Source organism: Acartia tonsa, chromosome 15 (assembly GCF_053477335.1).
Source record: "Acartia tonsa isolate MP-2025a chromosome 15, ASM5347733v1, whole genome shotgun sequence".
NCBI lineage: Eukaryota > Metazoa > Arthropoda > Copepoda > Calanoida > Acartiidae > Acartia > Acartia tonsa.
In genome coordinates, this window is record NC_137274.1 from 12397527 (window position 1) to 12417758 (window position 20232).

Sequence of the window (20232 nt, forward strand, 5' to 3'; positions counted from 1 at the left end):
TTTTGGCTTGCAGTTAGGTCTAGATTAAACATAGGTGAAAGAAAATATGTTTTGATCATTATGGTTACAATAAATTTCTTTTATTTTGAAAATTTAAAAAAAAAGTAATACCTACCATATATATAACTAGCGGCTACGCCCCTAGAGGCCTCTAGTGGCACTTTAAATGTTTTTGTTTGTTAAAGTTAATTTTTTATGTACGATACCACCTTATTTGACGCTGAAGTCTCCCAGATTTTAAGAAAATTTTCAATTTTTTTGTCATTTCTTTTGGGAGGGTGGTAGTACCCTCCCCCAAAATAGTTAAAAACCTTCCCAGGACATATGAGAATCTACCCTGTTAAGGAGAACCCGATCGGTTTAGCGGTTAGCGAGATCCTTCGGTACACACAGACAGACAGACAAACATCCTGTTACTTTAGTATAAGGATTAACAATTATGCTTAAATATTTATATTTCAACTCTATCTTTCTTAATAGTCCCTCAATACATCAACATCTTTGATATATTGTTTTATTTATATTTGTAGTAGCGAAGCTACTCTATAATTCGAAATGACCGTCCGTCCGTACGTCCGTCTGTCCGTCCGTCTGTCTGAGACAAAGTGGGGGAAACTTGATTTTCTCGGTTCCTATAAAAGATAGAAAGCTGAAATTTCTTGTCAACATTTCTTGTAATATGGAGCATAAATAAGTAAAACACATTTTTGTCGGTCGGACCTTTTTTTAGCAGGTTTTTGGCTGTTTTAATATTTTTTAGAGACAAACTGGGGAAACGGGATTTACTCAGCTTCTATAAAAGATGAAATTTTTTGACAACATTCCCATCAATAAGGAGCACAATTAAGTATAAAACATTAATGGCAGTAGGACCGCTTTTTAGTAGGTTTTAGGCTATTTTTATATTTTTCACATTTTTCTCCATATCTTCAGTGTTTATGGTCCGATTTCAAAATCTTTTCAGTTATAGATATCAAAATTAAATTTCCCGTCGTTTAAAGAAAACAACCATGTCGGCTAGACTGCCTTTTTGCAGGTTTTTGGCTATTTTTAATTTTTTTTCAAGTATTTTCCTTATCTCTGATGTATATGGTCCGATTTTCAAAACTTTTAAAATTAAGGATATAAAAATTAAATTTTCTGTCGTTTTAAGAAAACAACCATGGCGGTCAGACTGCTTTTTATCAGGTTTATGGCTATTTTTATATGCCATATTTTCCCGTATCTTTAGTTTTTTTGGTCCAATTTTCAAACTTTTTTGGGATATCATTATCAAAATAATTTTGTCCATTGTTATGAGCATCTTTTATGTAATCTACTTTGACCGTCGTCATCATACAAAATAAAACAAGGTTTTGTATTTATTTACCCTAATAAATCTATTCTTGATTTTAATAAATACACTTTAAATCTACTTATACGTAGTCCCATCCACTATTTTTTGTTCTTCGCTACTTATGGATGTTGTCATCCTTGTTATTAATTTATATGAATTTTGTTCAGATTTATTAGAAGCAGCAGAAAATGGATCCACTGATCAAATAATCAAGCAACTGGATGATGGAGCCAATATTGAAGAGAAAAATTATTTTGGTGGGCTTTAATCTCTGGATTGATTAGAAAAAGACAAACACATAAATTTCTAAACATTTTCTTTCAATTAATTTGTTCTGTATATTATTAAAATTGTTTAGGTGCTACAAGTCTCATCATTGCAGCTCAGAAAGGACATTTAGAAGTAGTGAAGTTACTTTTGCAGAGAGATGCAAATGTCAATGCAAACTACAATTATGGTATGTTCAAAATAAGCTATACAAGAAAAACTTTATAGTGCAGTAATCATTGATTGCCCTTATTTGAATAATTTTTAAAAAAATTTCTTGTATTCATTTGAATCCAGTGGATAGGAACCGGTTCTCATCCATCCAAAAAAACTATGTCTAGCATCGTATTATATCCAGCTTTCTACGAATATTAAAATGTACAATCATAAGATTAAAACCAGTTTTTGTAGCCAGTGCCTTTGGCACCTCAGGGCTAAAAAAACTAGTTTTAATCTCATAATTGTACATTCTATATTCACGGAAAGCCGTTAATAATACGATGCAAGAAATAACTATTCTCTCACTGTTAATTGATATGCATAAAACAGATTGACTATAGACTTTCTGAAATAGATTTTCTGAATGGACATAAGTATAGAAAAAACGAATAGACTGCGTGGGGGCAGGGGAATATTCAAAATCCAAAAAAAGTGGGGCTATTTGATATGATCACTTATTAACTAAAAAAATTCTAAAATGATATCAAGAAGTTCAGATCTAAGCTAAATAGATAAAAAATGGCAAAGTTTCCTTTTTTTGGTATTCTCTTCAAATTTAGGATATTTTTTTTATCGAATATACTCTCTCCTTTAAGTGCCAAAAGGGTAAAACCTTTGAAAAATACCTTACAATAAAATTTCTTGTCAATGTTTTTTGAGATATTAAAAATTTTGAAGATTCAATTTGGTTGTATTCTGGAAGTTAAAAGAATCCTGAATTTTAAAAAAAGGTGGTCTCTAATCCCCTTCTACGCCCCATGTAAACACCCTTCCTAATCGACAATAGTGAACGGAAGTAATATGATATTACATGGTGTTTATACAATTTCAATTCTTTTTGATTGGCAAATGATAATAAATATAATTGTGTAAAAAAGAGACAAAATTATCTTACAATACTCAATAATTAGAAAAGATTGCTTCTAATCTTTTAGTCAAAATATTGAAGCGTCTCCAATGAATTTAGGGAATACCAAAATGAAAAGTTATTATTTTCAATGTTTTGTTTCTTATATAAAGTATAAAAGACTTTAAAAAATTTAGTCAACTCTAAGTCTATATTATCCAGTAACGTTTTTCTTGACTGTTTCGAATTCACACTAAATGTCCAATAATAGTAGTAACTTGATATGGGTTTCATACACAGCGACAAATAAACACTACAGCAAATATTCATGTATTATTGTTTTACAAAATTAGTAATTTCTTACCGATATGTTATAGGTCTTATTGCTGAATTTTAATGCACTTACCTAATCATTTTGTGCTGTCTTTCTTTACTTTTTAATTTTTCTATAACTGCTCACAAGTTCTCATAGAACTATATACTTTGTTTCTTTTAATTCAAAGAACATTTATTTTGTTTTAAGAATAAAACACCATAATAAAACACTATAAGAAACATTTCTCACCTGTCTGAGAAAGCTCAGGGATTTAAAGGAATAAGACAATGGCCAATAAATTAGTGTACATCCCCAACATAAATACCCAAAATTAACCCTCTTTTAGGTTATAATTAGTGGTTGAAACGTTTGAACACTCAACTTAACAAAGTTATAAAAAGATCCCAAAGATGTTAAGCCAACGAATAAGAAAACATTATTATAAAACTTTTGGTTTTTTGACTAGTGTAATAAATAGCCCATTGCCCCCCCCCCACTCTCTCTCTTTGAGTGAAGCTACTCAATAATTTGATTGTCGATCATTCCGTCTGTAAATAGGAAAGGTTTTTCTCTGCTAGTACATAGTAGTTTTCAATTTAACTCACGACCGTTGCTCAAAACAAAGCGCATCCGCTTGTTAAAAAAGTAAAAAATTCAATATGTTTAAAATGGACGTACGGACGTTCTTGTAATGATTATAGAGTTGCTACACTTTCTAAATCGTACCTAACTACTACAGGAATCACCATGCAAAGTTTGAAATCGATAGGAAAATTCTAACATGCCTAAATTAACGTAAAAAAGCTATCCGTTACGGACGGACCGACCCTAATTATAGAAAAGATTCGCTTTTTAAAAAGTACGTCAAAATAAAACGCCCTTTAATTAATCAATTTTTGTCCGGACTTCTATAAATTATTAATATTTAATGTTTTTATATATGAATCCGTCTGATTTATTTGGCCAATTTTATATGGATGTTGTTATCCTTGTTATTAAATTAGAAACTTTAATCATTACGTAATACGTAACCACTATAAATATTTGAATATACTTGTTATGAATGGATTTAAACAAAGATTTCTTTTATTTGAGTAAGTCGTTCCTTCAGTCTACCAGTCAATAACGGATAGCTTTTATAGTCTATGCGTCACCTTACAGCATGCTGTTTTTTTTTAACTTTTTGTTACGTATAATATGATAATCCAAGTTTTTTTTTTAAATTAGGTTTGGTTGGTAAGTCTTCTATCCGTAACTCTTATTGTTTATTTAGGCATATTATAATTTTCTTATTGATTTCCAACTTTGTATGCTGGTTTCTTTAACATTTGGGTATGTTTCAGAAAACGTAGGACCTCTTTATTTAGACGAAAAGGATAATAATATCTTATGAAAAATTGTTGTAAAAAATCATCATGTTTTAAATGGACGTACGGACATTATGAAAACGATTATTTCCTTTCTAAATCGTACCCAACTAATACGGGAATCACCACACAATGTTTGAAATTGATAGGACAACTCTAACATGCCTAAACTAACGATAAGAGTTACCTGTTACGGACGGACGGACCGGCCGACCCTAATTATCTTTCTAGCAACATTTCTTTTTATGATATAACAATTCTATGATTTTTTTTGGCATGTTAGAAGTGTCCTATTTATTTCAAAATTTCATGAAGATTCATAAATATCTTTAATCTGAAATGTTGAGTACTTTCATTAATTCTTAATTCAGAGTCAGTCTGACCGTCCGTTTGTCTGGGACAGTTAGCTCTTTTCGTTAATATAAACAGGTGTAAATTGTCCAATCAATTTCAAACTTTTCATGATGATTCCTAGATTAAATTATCATGACACTCTACTTGTTTTAATGTTCGTTTGTCGTACCATTTTAGAGCTTCGCTTTAATGGATGTTGTCATCCTTGTTTAATCATCATCTGGAATGTACGTCAATCTATCGTCCATATTTGCATAGGATAAAATTTATTTATAAGGGTATTAATACATATCATTGATTACTGTAATTTAAAATCTTATTTTTAAAGTAGCTTCGCCCCAAAATATATAATCTGTATGGGTTGTTTTGTCCCGCCATTTATAATGTAACTCCTACTTTTTTGTCAGGGATCTAAAGGGATAAGACAATGAAATATAAATTTTTATAAAAATGCAATAATTAAACACAAAATTACCCCTTCTAAGTTCTGTAGATCACAATTAGTGGTTGAAACATTCGGACATTTAATTTAATGCACCAACCAATCAAATTCAATAGAAGTCTCCAAAACTGAATAAAACATTATTATATTGGAGACTAATTTAAAAACAGCACAATGTCCCCTCCCGTCGTTTTTTTAATGTTCTAAGCGAAGCATATTTACAAGCAAGTCTTAAAAGATTGGTATATCCATAATAATTACCCTTTAATTAATTAATTTTTGTCCGAACTTGACATTTAATGTCCTATTACTCTACATGTGTTTATGTGAGTGTATTTGATTTATTGAGCTATGCTTTTATGAATGTTGTTATCCTTGTTTAATTAGAAACTCAACTTGTTTAGTTATCTCAAGTTTATATTCTAACAAGGATTACAACATCCATAAAGTGAAGCTCTGAAACAATAGGACAAACAAACATTAACACTTGTAGAGTATCAAAACTAAATAAATTTAATATAAATGTATATGTCTAAATAAAATTGTAAGTATATTTTTGGCAAAAATGCTTAAATACAGGATAATGTGTAAGGCCATGTTTACATTCTTAGGACTTGATTATAGAGATGAATTGCTTATATCATTGTACCTTGTTGTAATAGGTAAAAATCAGGATAATTATATCATATAGTAAAATTTGCTGTCAAAATTTAAAAAAAAAATGTTAAAATGGACGTACTGACGTACTGACTTTCTGTTAACGATTATAGAAATGCTACGTTTCCTAAATCATACCTAATTGTTATAGAAATAATCATACAAGGTTTGATATCTGTTAAAAAAATTATAACATGTTTAAATTAACAAAAAAGCTATCCGTTAAGTACGGACCGACCCTAATTATAGAAAAGCTTCGCTTTTAAAAATGTCAATAGACGTGCAGAGTAAAATGAGACAAATTAACAAGGACATTCCTGATTCATGGACGTAGATAATAATTTGTGTGATGAGATGTTAAATCACATAAATAATACACAATTTTTAAGATAATTTATGTACTAAAATATGGCTTAAGAGGCAGAGATCTTTTTTTTGTTGTAAAAGTTTTAAAATCAAAATTTCTCCTATTTTACTTTTAAATGTTATGTTGTTTGAAGATCATTTTTATAATGTAGCTGCGCTGCCAACTTAACATAACATCTTGTATTGGTATTCTCCTCATTATTAATTACATTACTACTCCTCCCCCTCGTAAAGTTAAGGATCTGAACATAAATTTTATTTTAATTTGTCGTAAAAATGTGGAAAATACGCGATATCAGTGGCATGTGTTAGGATTGTGTAGAAGGGTGTCAACGCCCCCCATAAAACTAATATTGGGAAGGCCTGTCTTTCACTTTTTTCAATCGCTAACGGTTGCACCAACTCCTGGTGAATCACTGTGCACGCCACTGCTTTTTTTTAGATATTTTCATAGAAAAGTCGATCCGTAGATTTCGAAAATCTTAGCTAAAACTTGAATTGAATTATAATTCGATATGATTTTCATAAAATAATAATTCTTTAAAAAGGTATAAGAAAAAAATTATCTTTAGCTTGTTTATGCTAATATGCTAGTATGGTAATATATATGTTTATTTGAAATTCATCTGCTTTTCCTAATTACATTAACTCCCCAACTCTAATTTTCATACAGGAAGTGTTTTATTGTCCAAAATTTTTCTGTCAAGGATAACTAACAAACAAGTTTTAAAAGTTTATAGCATTAAATGTGAACAAAAAATAACGCATAGGGTCCTGCAGGGTAAATGCCCTATTGAAAGTACCAGAAACATTTTTGGTCCATGTGAGGGAAAATATCCCAAATTGTTTTTATATTTTAATCCTTTTTTTTAAACCTAATTAAAAAACACTCTACTAAAAAAACTAATTCTAAAGCACTATAATTAAAAGTGCTGAGTTTGCATGAAAGGTATGACTTTAATTTTTAACCTGATGGTATAAATTATTGAAAACTGCAGTCTGCACCTGTTTCTTGTAATTTCATCCTTACTCAGGGATACAGGGATAAGTAAATCAAAAATAAATTGTTTCCACTAAAATTATTTAAATCTTTACAAACAAAGTTTTCTTGTAATGTAAAGGTTGATTATGTTATCATTTAATGACCTATAATTGTTTATAGTACTCCAAGATACTATCACGTTTTAAAAAAAAAATAAAAAAAATATTTGCAAAAATTAAATTTTAAAAAAAATTTAAATTATTTTTAAAATATCTGTTTTTACCTTTAAAAATACATTTACTCTTAAAATGAGAAAAAAGTTGTATTTAATACAATACAATTTCTTTAAAATTATGATCGGTTTGCATAGCATATTATTAGAACTGTTATGAATAGATTATGATTAGACCTTTTCAGAAATACTACTATTCAGAAAATCTACACAAATGCAAAATCTACGCATGACCATAAAACATATTTGAAACTAAATTATTTGGAATGACATGGATTTGTAACTTAGACAATGTTTACATATAAAAAATTAGGTGCACATCTAGTTAGAAATTTTGTATTACTTTGATAGTTTTCTCTACCTAGTTTTAATAGTGTAATATATCAATCCTTTATTAACATGCATTGTATGTAGAGAACTCACTAAATTTCTATGGACTTAATTTTTTACCTAAATTAAATACGTATATATTTCAAAGAATACAAGTTTTGATCATTATTCTTGTAATGAATAAAATCAATCCTTATTTATATATATTTTAAGGAAATACTCCATTGAATCTTGCTGCTAAGAATGGGTATAAAGATATTGTTGAAGAGCTTATACAACATGGAGCCAATGTTAATGACTGGAATGAAGATGGTAAGTTTATAGGCTATAAGAAAGAGTTTATTGTAAATATTGTTCCAATATTCCCATAAACTTGCAGAGTGGAACTAGCCTACCATCCCTGCCATGTCATTATTTGGATACCCCTCAGATAGATTTGGACACCAATTCTAAAAGGAAGCCTGCAAGAAATATCACGCTTTACCTGCTGAAAGACTGCCACAAGTAGACCAAATACCCCAAATTTGAAGCCGCCAGCTTCAATAACGTAAAAGTTCTAGGCATTTTAAAATGACATTTTATATACAATGAAAATTTTTAAAGATTTTAATTGCTCATGTTAGAAATTTTAAAATTAAACTATGTGGCCTAGAAACAAAATTATAAGCTTATTTTCATCATAAATTTAGGTGGCCAGTAACTAATTATATTTTTACAATAAAAATACCCATTTTAATAGTCAAAATCTTTTTAAAAACTAAAAGTGACTTTTGTTGTACCAAGAGTAATATAGTATCTCCAGAAGGCTGAATCAGCTCAACAACCAATCACAGTAGAGCTTGTATTAGTTTCATTTGTTTCTGCTATGATTTTACGATTACAAACGCAATTTAAACCAATTTTTTTCCAGTGATTTTGACTATGAAATGTGGTGTTTTTATCATAAAAATGTAATCAGTTACCGGCAATCTAAGTTTCTGACAACAATCAGGTTTTAATTTTGTGTCTAGGCGACTTAATTTAATATTGTTTTTTCTATTATGAGCAATGGAAATCTTTCAAATCCAATACCTTAATTTTCAGATTATTAATAAGAGGTCAATTTTGAGTCCAGGGATAACTAGATTTGAGAGAGGAGGGTTCTTCTTTAGAGTTGGGGAACAGAATATAGATATCAAAAAGTTATTATTGTTTTGAAGAAAAAAATTATTATAAATCAAATATATATTTTTTTACTTTTATTTACTTTTTGTTATAAATCAAATTCAGGCTGTATCAAAAAATAACAGAAATATTTTTTATATAAAATTGAGATGTCACGAACCAAATTAATGAACTATATAGTAATTGTTTCTAAAGTGAACCAGGCAATGCTACCCTATACTTTAACTCTTTCCTTTCCTGAGAATATCAGAATTTAAAACGGTGTCCAAATCATTTGATAGTAGTAGGTAGGGGTCACTTTTACTTTGCATCTTGTGCCAATATTCCCAATGATTTATAAAAAAAAGGGTTAGCGGCTTAGCCCCTAGCCTCTAGGGGCTTTGCCCAAAGAGATAATAAAAAAAGATTTTAAATTAAGTTCCTCGGGAGCTGCAACCATCACATTTTTTTTTAAATTGGGGGAGGGGAATTTTTTTATTTTTTGGGGGGTTGAGGGTGTCCCACGCCCCCAAGAAAATAGCATAAAACCACCACAGGACCAGTAGTTATATTCCCTGAAGAGTAGAATCTGATTAGTTCAGTGGTTACTGAGATCTTAAGGGACAGACAGACAGACGGACGGACAGACATCATTCTACTTTGTATTATAGATATGAATTATTGTAAAGGATGGACTCCATTAATGGCTGCTGCTCATGGAGGTCATGAAGTAATTGTAAAGAGCCTCATCAACCATGGAGCCAATGTAAATGATAAGAATAACTTAGGTAAGTTTTTTGTTCGGTTGTAAAACTGTGTCAATTATCTTTTATAATTTTTTTTTACCAAGGCAAATTAAATGCTTTTTGAACAGCAGCCTTCTTAAAGATAAGAAATCTTTCACATTATATATTTGTGTAGCTGATTTGAATTTAAATGATATGACTGGCTAGGTTCATAATAATATTAATAAATATATCTAACTATCTATAAGCCTTTAACTGATTTTGTCTTTTTAAAGGCAAAAAAAAACACAATATTATTTCATACTTATAAAGGCCATTAAAACCATCACAATAGTTGTTTATGTTTATAAGGGCATTAAAAACCATTAAATTTTAAAGTATCTAATATATTTATCTAGGAATGACCAGTCTTTTTATGGCAGCAAAGAATGGTAACACTGATGTCGTGAAGTTTTTACTAAAATCTGGAGCTGATATAAATTTAAAGGATATTGCTGGTTAGTTACATACAAATATTAAATGTTTAGTGTATTTTTAATTATCTATCTGCTTTTTATATTAATTTTTTCTTTGACTAGAGCTCTTTAGAGGAAGCCTGCAAAAAATACACTGCTTAAACTGCTGAAAGACTGCTTCAAGTAGACCCATACCCCAAATATGAATCCTTCAGGTTTTATGACAAAAAAGTTATAGGCTTTTCAAAATGACATTTTATGTATATGAAAATTTTGAAAGTTTTTCAGCACACATATTAGAAATTTCAATATTAAATTGTGTCAGCAAGAAGTAAAATTATTGGCACAAAGTTAGAATGCCAGTAGCTGATTACATTTATTTAATTAATACACCCTTTTTCATTGTTAAAGTATCCTCAAAATTGTAACACTACATTACTTTCATTATTCACAGTTAAACAAAATGTTTTTGAGAGATTTGGAATATGAAAATTTATGTTCTTTTACTGTAAAATGTAATTAGTTACTTGAATCCTTACTTTATGCCCAAAATAAGCTTATAATTTTGCTTCTAGCTGACGTAATTTGATATTAAAATTCCTATCACGAGTGCTGGAAAACTTTTAATATTTTCATCTACCTAAAGTGTCATTTTATAACTTTTTGTTATTGAAGCTGAAGGCTTTAAATTTTGGGTTTTTGGTATGCATGTAGCAGTCTTTCAGCATTTAGAGCAGTGTATTTCTTGTATTTCTTTAATGGTAAAACAAACACAATATTAAGTAAAGATTTATGTTACTGTTTTATTGTAAAGGATGGACTCCATTGATGGCAGCTGCTTATAAGGGAAATGGAGAAATTGTAAAGAGCCACATCAACCACGGAGCCAATGTAAATGATAAGAATAAATTAGGTAAGTTTTTTTTCTCGTATTCATTCGAATCCGGTGGATAGGAACCGGTTCTCATGAATACGAAAAAACTATGTCTAGCATCGTATTATATCCAGTTTTCTACAAATATAGAAATGTACAATCATAAGATTAAAAGTAGTTTTTTTAGCCGGTGCCTTCGGCACCACGGGGCTAAAAAAACTAGTTTTAATCTCATAATTGTACATTCTATATCCGCGGAAAGCCGTCTATAATACGATACGAGAAATAACTAATCCAATATAAAACTGTGTTGATTATTTTCTATAATTTTTAAAAGTTTTATCAAGAAAGGTTTGTAATGCTTTATAAACAGCAGCTTCTTTAAAGATAAGAAATATTTCATACACAATTATATATTCATGGAGCTGATTTGAAATTTGAGGATATTGCTGGCTAGGTATATTATAATATATCCAATATTTATTTATAGGAATGTCTAGTCTTATTTGGGCAATAAGTGGAAATTACCCTGAAGTTGTGAAGATTTTATTAGAACATGGAGCAGATATCAATTCTAAGGATAATGCTGGTTAGTTACATATTTATGTTACTCTTTCCCTGACACTTTATTACCTGGATTCTTCTAGAGAATTTATTTTTTGTGTAGTTTTTTTCTACAAATATCACAGAGAATACAACATAAGATTATTCCTTTTGTAACTCGTAATCTTTAACACAAATCTTATATTTATGTCTAGGAAACACTCCATTGATTCTTGCAGCTAAGAATGGACATGAAGATATTGTTAAAGAGCTCATACAACATGGAGCTAATGTTGAGGATAGGAATATAGAAGGTGAGTTTCAAGGCTGGAGAGAACATACAGTAGGAAATTTAATTTGACTGCCAGTCTTTCAGTCATCATACAAAATATAAATATTAAAAAGTAAAAAAAAAACATCTGAAATAACATTTCAGGATTTTTCTCCAATAATGTTCATTTTAACAAAAGCTCCTCAAATCTCCTATTCAATCCATGGTTTTATTTGTACTTCCTACTTATGGAAGTTGTCAACCTTGTTTTGGGAGATTTTGAGATGAAAATGGGTGTTTTTTTTTTTTTTTTTTTTTTGGGGGGGGGGGAATGGGTCTATTTGTGGTAGACTTTCAGCAGTTGGAACACTGTATTTCTAGCAGACTTCCTTTATTAATATAAAATGTCCAATATTCAGCAATAGAATCATTTGTTGTTTACATCAGTTAACTTTAGGAGCCTTTTTATATCATTGACTTTTTACAGTCGGGCCCCTTGCCGCACCTTGTTCAACGCCCCCCCCCCCTATTATCTCAGTTCCTATTAGAGCTAGAGGGCTAAATTTTTTTGTGCAAGTCCCCTGTTTGATAATGAATTTCCGACCTTTTATAAGTCTAAGTCAATTTTTGCTTCCTTCACTCTTTTATTTAACAACCTTTGTTTTTGGGTCTTTTTTTACTTAAAAATTTCAAACGGCCGTAATTTTCTTATTTTTGAAGCTAGAAGAACAATTTTTTTCCAGAAAATGTTTATCTTTATGTAGATTTTACATTAGAAATATCAAAATATAAATTTCAGCTGCCGCAGCTGTACTTGGCAGCTGCCAGCCGCCGTAGTCGGCGGTCGGCGGGAAAACGGCCACGGATCTTTATAAAATTTTAATACGTTATGTAGACATATAAGAAAAGCTTAAGTTTAAAATTTGAAGTCTCTAAGTAAAAAATTGCGGCCACAGGAGCCTTTTAAAGATTTATGGAGACCTGGAGGATCAGGACCTGCAGGATCATACCTGGAACCTGAAAGTGACTTGAACACCTGTATTTCATATAAGGATGTACTACTAGAGGATATTTTAGTATTTTGGTATGATAAAATGCTTTGTTTTAGTCAAAAAAAAATTTTGCTCTTTACCTGGATGACCCTGCCAGGTTTGCTGGCATCCTGTGCCCGACAGGATGGAGATATTCAAAAAAATTCAACTCTCAGTTATGTGTCATACCCATACTTAAAAAGTCACGCAGTTTGGGCTCTTTGTCTTTCACACACAGAAAATGAGATAGAAAAAACTGGAGGGGGGGGGGGGGCGTTCAACGCCCCCCCCCCCCCACCCGACCGTTAAGGGTTAATAAAAGGTAATTTAGTTGTGATCATGTGGTAAGCCGAAACGTTTCAGCTCACCGGTTGCGAGTTCGAGTCCAACGAGCCTTAGCCTTGAATTATTCTACCAAAACAAACTAGCAGGATTTAGTCATACAGAAATTATATATTTAACTGAATAATATTTACAATGGATGTTTACTATATATATACAACAGATTATAACAATGGTTAGGTTTGAAGGGGGTGTGGGACACAAGGGCTTAGCCCACGGCGGTAGACAGTCTGCGGGGGTAGCTGTGGTAAAAGGGGAGGCAGCGCCTCCCGGTTGTATAATTGCGTGAGGGGCGCGTGATAGCTGCGTGTCCGTGCCCCTCCCCATATTTAGGCAGGCCAGTTTGACCGCGGGACAGCGGGGTCACCGGCGGTCATGAGGTAAATGGTGATATAATGGGATTAGTGCAGAAGGCTTGTTATGATAAGTAACTGCGTAGCAATTCTGTAAACTGCCCGTCCGTCTGTTGCCGTATTACCACAACCTCCCCTTCAAGGGCTGCGGGGCTCCCGAGCCACCAGGCCTTGAACCTGGGGATACGGCAACCTCTGGGGCACAGCTCGGTGGAGGACAGCTCTGGCTATACAGGCTCCGCGGGACACTCGCTGCTCTGTCTGGCTGTGGTTGGATATCAACATTGTCAACTCCCGGTTGGCTTCCAGCCGTGGGTTAGCGACGGCCAGGCCCCGTCGTTGGAAGTTTTGCCTTGTCTGCAGGACTAGTTCTGTCTCGGCGGGTAGCTGGACACAGAGGCCTAGGCTAACTCTGGAGGCTCCCAAGGGGGGAATAACGATGGATGAAGGCGTGTAAAATTCCATGGGGGCGCCTGCCTGGTCCAGGTTACTTGGCCTCCTAGCTCCCACTCGGATGGGGACGGCTGTCATCAGCAGGGGGCACATCGCTTCAGCTTTGTCCTCTGGGGCCGCCTCTTCCATCTCAGTGGCCGCCTCTCCTCCTGCAGGCTCGCTGCTGGCCGGCAGGTTCTCCATGTCAGTATCAGGGTTCCAGATGGCATCTCTAGGTGGCTCTGGCGCTGGCGGCGGCGGCGGTGGTTTGTTGGGTTGGTGCTGCAGGTTCTCTTCTACAGGGTCGCGATCCTGGCCGCTAGGCTGTGGGGCGGCGGCTGCTGGCTGGTACACTGGAAACTGTCCTGGGTCACTAGCTGGCAGCGCCGCAGCTCCGGCGGGCAGCTCGGTGGCGTCCTCGTCGCCGTCCAGGTCGCCTTGGATGTCTGTTGGAATCTGATGGGCAGTTACATCTCCAGTGTATTTGCGCAGTCGGCCTACATGCGCGGTGACCTCCGAGATCTTGGCTGTTGGAGAGGCAGGTTTGATGACATAATGGACGTCTGTGGCTTGTCGCACTATCTTCCAGGGGCCAGTCCATCTCTTGGTAATCTTGGCTGCCTTTCCTGGCACCAGGCGGGGAGCCAGATACCAGACCAGGTCTCCAACTTCGTACTTGGCCGTGCCTTCGTAGGCGGCCGCGCTCCTCCGGATGGTTCCCTCTTCTCGCTGCTGGATTGCGTCGTACACGGCATGGTAGCGTTGCAGGAGAGCTTGGACGTTGGCTGGGACCGATGCATACTCAGTGTCTGGCAGCCGGAGCACCATGTCCACCGGAAGTTTTGCCTCTCTCCCAAAGTAGGCCAAGAACGGGGTCACGCCTGTGGATCTGCAGGCCTTGGTATTGTAGGCGAAGGCAATGGCAGGCAAGTGTGGCTCCCAGTTGTTGTCGTCTCTGTCTAGGAACAGCCGCATGCCTGTGTTGAGCGTCCGATGGAACCTCTCCACCCGGTTGGACTGCGGGTTGTAGGGCGGTGGATGTGTCAGGCCAATCTCGAGCTTGGAGGCCAGCTCCTTGAATACCTGGCCGGTAAACTCCATCCCATTGTCGGAGTGGATCTTCAGGGGACATCCGAACGTGGCCAGGTGGCGGTGCAGAAGGGCTTCAGCCACCGTGAGAGTGCGCTTGTTGGGGATGGCGTAGAGGCTGACAAACCGGCTGAACCCATCCTGACAGGTGAGGATGTAGCGGTTCCCGGCTGGGGTCTCTGGCAGCGGCCCCACCAGGTCAATAAACAGGACTTGCTGTGGATACCCCTGGCGGGAGGGCACGTGTATCCCTAACTTCAACCTTTCCTTGGTAACCTTCTGTACACACTCAGGGCAAGTCTGAACCATCAGGCGGACGTCACGGGACAGGTTGGGCCACCAGAAGTGCATGGCGACGCGGGCAATAGTAGCGTCCATTCCAAAGTGCCCGGCCATGGGAGTCCCATGGGCTAGAAAGAACGCGTCCTGCTGGAGGGCCGAAGGCAGCAGGTATCTTGTTCTCTCTCCTGTCAGGGTCTGGTCAGTGGTGGTGAGGCAGCCATGCTCGTCGAGTCCCAGGGCTGCGAAGCGGCTGGCGTACTGCTGCTCGTCTCGTTCCTTGCCGCACAGCTCAGCCTTAGTTGGGGCTTTGCCATCGGCCACCCACTGGCGGACACGGAGCAAGAGGGGGTCCTGTGTCTGTGCCTCTAACACTCTAGCCGGGTCCAGCCGTGCGGCAGAGGGCCGGCCAGCTGCGGGCTCCCCTAGCTGGCAGAGGGTGTGAATGTACTCAGCTTGCTCTGCTAATTCTTCAGCGGTAGCTGTCGGCATATTATCGTCCTTCCGACGGCTGAGGGCGTCAGCATTGGTGTTCTGGGTGCCAGGACGGTGGCAGACAGTGAAATCTAGGGCCGCTAGCTCCTCCTGTTAGCGAGCCACCATCCCTGTGGATGTGTTCAGCGACTTCATCTGTAGCAAGGCTGAGGAATCAGTGTTGATCTGGAAGCTACGGTAGGACAAGATGCCGTGGAATTTCCGAATTCCATACATAATGGCGGCCATCTCTCCCTTCAAGGACGGGTAGCGAGTCTCGGGGTCGGTTGTCTTGCGCCCCACGGCGGCAATCAGCCTCTCCTTGCCGTCCTGGCATTGGCTGAGGATGGCAGAGATGGCGCGGCTGCTGAAGTCTGTGGTGAGCTGGAACACAGCCGGCAAGTCAAACCTGGGCGGCGCTCGGATGGGGGCTTGGCGAAACTTGTCTTTGAGCTGTAGCAGCTGGGCTTCCATCTCAGGCGTCCAGGTCAGTGTCTTGGCCGTTTTCTGCCAATTCATCTTGTAGGTGAGGTCGGCATACTCTGGGATGAACAGGCGGTAGTATCCAAAGAACCCCAGGAGCGCCAGCAAGTCCTTGGGGGTGATGGGGGCCGGCCAGTCCAGGATACAGTCAATATAATCCCCTTGCATGGCAATCCCCTCACGGCTGAGGGTGTGGCCCAGATAGTCCACCTTGGCTCGAAACAGCTTGGTCTTGGCTGGCTTGAGGTGGATTCCTCCCCTGCGGTGGGCTTCCAAGACTTCCCGGAGCCTAGCCAGGTGGGCCCAGGTATCCTGGTGAAAGGTCAGGACGTCATCAAGATATGACTGGAGGTTGGCCGTGCCTAATGGGTTCAGGACCCCTGCAATAAATCTGGAGTAGACAGATGGTGCCGTAGCGAGGCCAAAGGGCATCCTTTTCCATTGGTACAAGCCCCTAGGGGTGGTGAAGGCGGTGCAGGGCCGGCTGTCCTCGGACACTCGGATGGTGTAGTACGCAGCCACCGCGTCTAAGGCACTGTAGACGCGGTGTCCTCCCGCTCGTTCTACCAGCTGCTGGATCCTGGGCAAGGGGTAGCTGTCCAGCTCGAGGCACTTGTTGAGGGCTCTGTAGTCGACTGCCCAGCGGGTGCTCCCGTCCTTCTTCTTGATGGGCACCAGGGGGCTGCTCCAGGCGGAGTCTGAAGGCTCTATGACTCCCTCTTGCAGCCAGGTGTCTAGTTGCTTCTCCAGCTCAGCCTCCTGCCGCGGGTTCAGATCCCTAAATCTCTGGCGGATCGGCTGGGTCCCTGGTTTGAGGCGCAGCTGTAACTCTACTACGTCAGTGCAGCCGGGGGTAGAGTTTGAGAAGACGTCCCTGTACTCTGATAGCATGGTCCAGACCTCCTTCTTGAGCAGGGGGTCCTTGCGCAGAAATTCGTTCTCCTCCATCTCAAGGGCTTCCCACAGCTCCTGCATATCTGGGGGCTCAACAGGCTCTTGGAACGAATGAATACGAGGGGGAGGCTTATCAGAAACCTCCAAAATGTCAGGCTTTACCAGCTCCCCAGCCACGGGGAGGCCGGCGTCCAGCAGGAGGGGCGTCTCCCCTTCATTTACCACCAGCACTCGAAACACGCTGGCGGAGCCGGGCCTGTGGGCATACAGGCCTTCTGGGATGACAAGATCCTCCCCAAACCTCTGTTCTGGGGCAGATAGTTGGATGGCATCCTTAGTACGGTGCAACACTAGTTCAACAGGGACAGCCATGACACCGCGGCCAGGCAAGACCACCCTCTTGGCCGTACGGAGGTGGGGTGGTTGGCCATCAGTGGGAGTGACAGCGCTTAGCCTGTACGTGGCTGGCACGGGGTCAGCTTCGGCTCCGGGATCCACCGGCCGCGACTTGACGGGCTCGGCGTCGGGAGGGGCTGAGGTGTCGGAGACAGGCGTGGCTCCGAGGGCGTCCGGCCACGATTTGACGGGCTCGGCGCTGGGAGAGGCCGGGGCGCTGGAACCAGCCTGGGCTCCGTGGGCGTTCGGCCGCGACTTGACGGGCTCGGTGCTAGGAGAGGCTGAGGCATCGGAGCCATGCGTGGCTCCGGAGGCGTCCGGCCACGACTTGACGGGCACGGCGCTGGGAGAGGCTGATTCCTGGGGGTTGAGCGTGGCTCCGGGTGCATCAGACCGCGACTTGACGGGCCTGGACTCGGACTTGGCCGCTTGAATGGCTGGGGGCCCCAGGTAGAGGGGGCCAGGTGGACACGGCTGGCCGTTGATGAAGGTGTCGGTGGAGAAGATCGGCTCTGGAGGGCTGGCAATCTCGGGAAACATCGTTGGCAGGTTCTCTAGAGGCACCTTGGGCACCGGGGGCAACCCCATGGCTAGCAGGTTGGTCCCCCTATGGGCGTTTAGCGCAGCATCCACCCAGTGCGTGCCTTTCTCAACCACACGCGGCTGCTCTGGCAGTGGGCCTGGCAGAGGCCCCTCGTAACTCAACTCTCTCTCAGCTGTCTCCCGGTCGATGGGGACACCACGGAGTGGGATGAACTCCCCACGCACCCACAAGCAGGGGGGTTGCATGTCGAAACAGAGCCTAGTTCCGAACTCCTTGAGAAAATACCCTCCTAGGTTCAGAGGGTGTGAGAGATTCCGTACCACAGTCACGTGGTACAGATGGAGTATAAGAGTGTGTGAAACTGCCATATATAATTCATATAATTTTCCGATTACCTGGAGAGGCTGGCCTTCCTCGTTAGCAGTCAGGATTTGGGTGTTGTCTGGAACCAACATGCGTTGCACGCCCATTGCGTGCATGAGGTGTTCAGAAATGACGGCAGACCCTGGTACACGGTTGCCAGAATTGACCATGGCATCAACCTGTACGTGCTGGGCAGGGTCAGGAGTGGGAAACCTCACCCTGATATGGCAGGGGAAGTGGAGGTCCTGCCCTTGAGACAGGGGGGCCTCCCGTTCGGCTGGGGTCGGCAGAAACTTCGGCGGTGGCCGAACCGCAGCTATGGTAGTATCGCTTACCATGGTGTGTAGACCGCTGGTGGTGGCTTAGACTGTAGCTTCGAATCACTAGAGCTTATCAATTATCACTGGGTCAACAATTTTATATTTCTTTTTATCACTTGGTTGACATTTATACACACTTATGTGTAGTTATCACTAGGAGCTCTAGGTGTGATTCTGGAAGCACTGGCAGCAGGAGAATGTCCGTCCTGCAAGGGTCAGAGGGATGGCGGCGGCAGGGAATGTCCCGTCCTGCAGCGCCGCTGGTTCGAATCCCGAAAGATGGCGGCAGGGAATGGCCCGTCCTGCAGCGCCTCGGGTTCGAATCCTGGGAGGCAGCGGCAGGGAATGTCCCGTCCTGCCGTGCCTTTGGCTCAAATTCTGCTATCCGTTGCAGTGGTAGGCCTTACTTGTGTGCTGAAGCTTCGCAGCCACACATTGCCTTCTCAGGGAGACCAGCACTTAGCTGTCCGTCTCGTAGGTTTGGCCTGGGTGTCCCGGGGCTTGTCCCAGCTACACTTGCCAATTTAGACTCAGTTTTGTAGCCGTTTGAGCTAAATTATCCGATTACCGTGGCTGCGCACCTAGTGCTACTCCTACACGGTACAGAAAAAACGCCGTAACTGGCGCTTTTAGCAGGCTAAATCTGCTTGCCGTAGGCCAAAGGCCTACACATTGCGTTCAAATGATGGAAATTCGACCTAAAAAGGCCGTCTCACGGGTCAGTTGGCTTCTCAGTTGGCGGCTGACTGTTCCCTTACTTGCCAAAGGGTCCAATCAGAGGTAGAATAGGCTAATTTCTGTAAGGCTCGATTGAAACACGCTGACACCAAGATGTGGTAAGCCGAAACGTTTCAGCTCACCGGTTGCGAGTTCGAGTCCAACGAGCCTTAGCCTTGAATTATTCTACCAAAACAAACTAGCAGGATTTAGTCATACAGAAATTATATATTTAACTGAATAATATTTACAATGGATGTTTACTATATATATACAACAGATTATAACAATGGTTAGGTTTGAAGGGGGTGTGGGACACAAGGGCTTAGCCCACGGCGGTAGACAGTCTGCAGGGGTAGCTGTGGTAAAAGGGGAGGCAGCGCCTCCCGGTTGTATAATTGCGTGAGGGGCGCGTGATAGCTGCGTGTCCGTGCCCCTCCCCATATTTAGGCAGGCCAGTTTGACCGCTGGACAGCGGGGTCACCGGCGGTCATGAGGTAAATGGTGATATAATGGGATTAGTGCAGAAGGCTTGTTATGATAAGTCACTGCGTAGCAATTCTGTAAACTGCCCGTCCGTCTGTTGCCGTATTACCACAATCACTCTATAATATGAAAAATTAATATCTAGGAATGACCAGTCTTATTTTGGCATCAAGCAATGGATACACAGATGTTGTGCAAATTTTACTTGAACATGTAGCAAATATCAATTCACAGGATAATGACGGTTAGTTATTTGTATTATACATTTTATAATATTTAAAT

The 20232-nt window shown here is 39.7% G+C and overlaps 1 protein-coding gene across 5 annotated transcripts in view; it reads left to right on the plus strand.

Moving 5' to 3' along the window:
- The window catches only part of LOC145307073 (uncharacterized), a 46619-nt gene that overhangs the window by 2326 nt on the left and 24061 nt on the right, over positions 1–20232 (plus strand). For 3 of the 5 annotated variants that reach the window (XM_080149408.1, XM_080149412.1, XM_080149409.1), the window contains exons 3-10: positions 1504–1593; positions 1695–1793; positions 7929–8027; positions 9548–9646; positions 10003–10101; positions 10874–10972; positions 11424–11522; positions 20096–20194. In XM_080149408.1, the coding sequence (XP_080005534.1) occupies positions 1504–1593; positions 1695–1793; positions 7929–8027; positions 9548–9646; positions 10003–10101; positions 10874–10972; positions 11424–11522; positions 20096–20194 (783 nt within the window). The remainder of the gene's footprint in view (positions 1–1503; positions 1594–1694; positions 1794–7928; positions 8028–9547; positions 9647–10002; positions 10102–10873; positions 10973–11423; positions 11523–20095; positions 20195–20232) is intronic. The other 2 variants (XM_080149410.1, XM_080149411.1) reach the window with 2 other exon arrangements.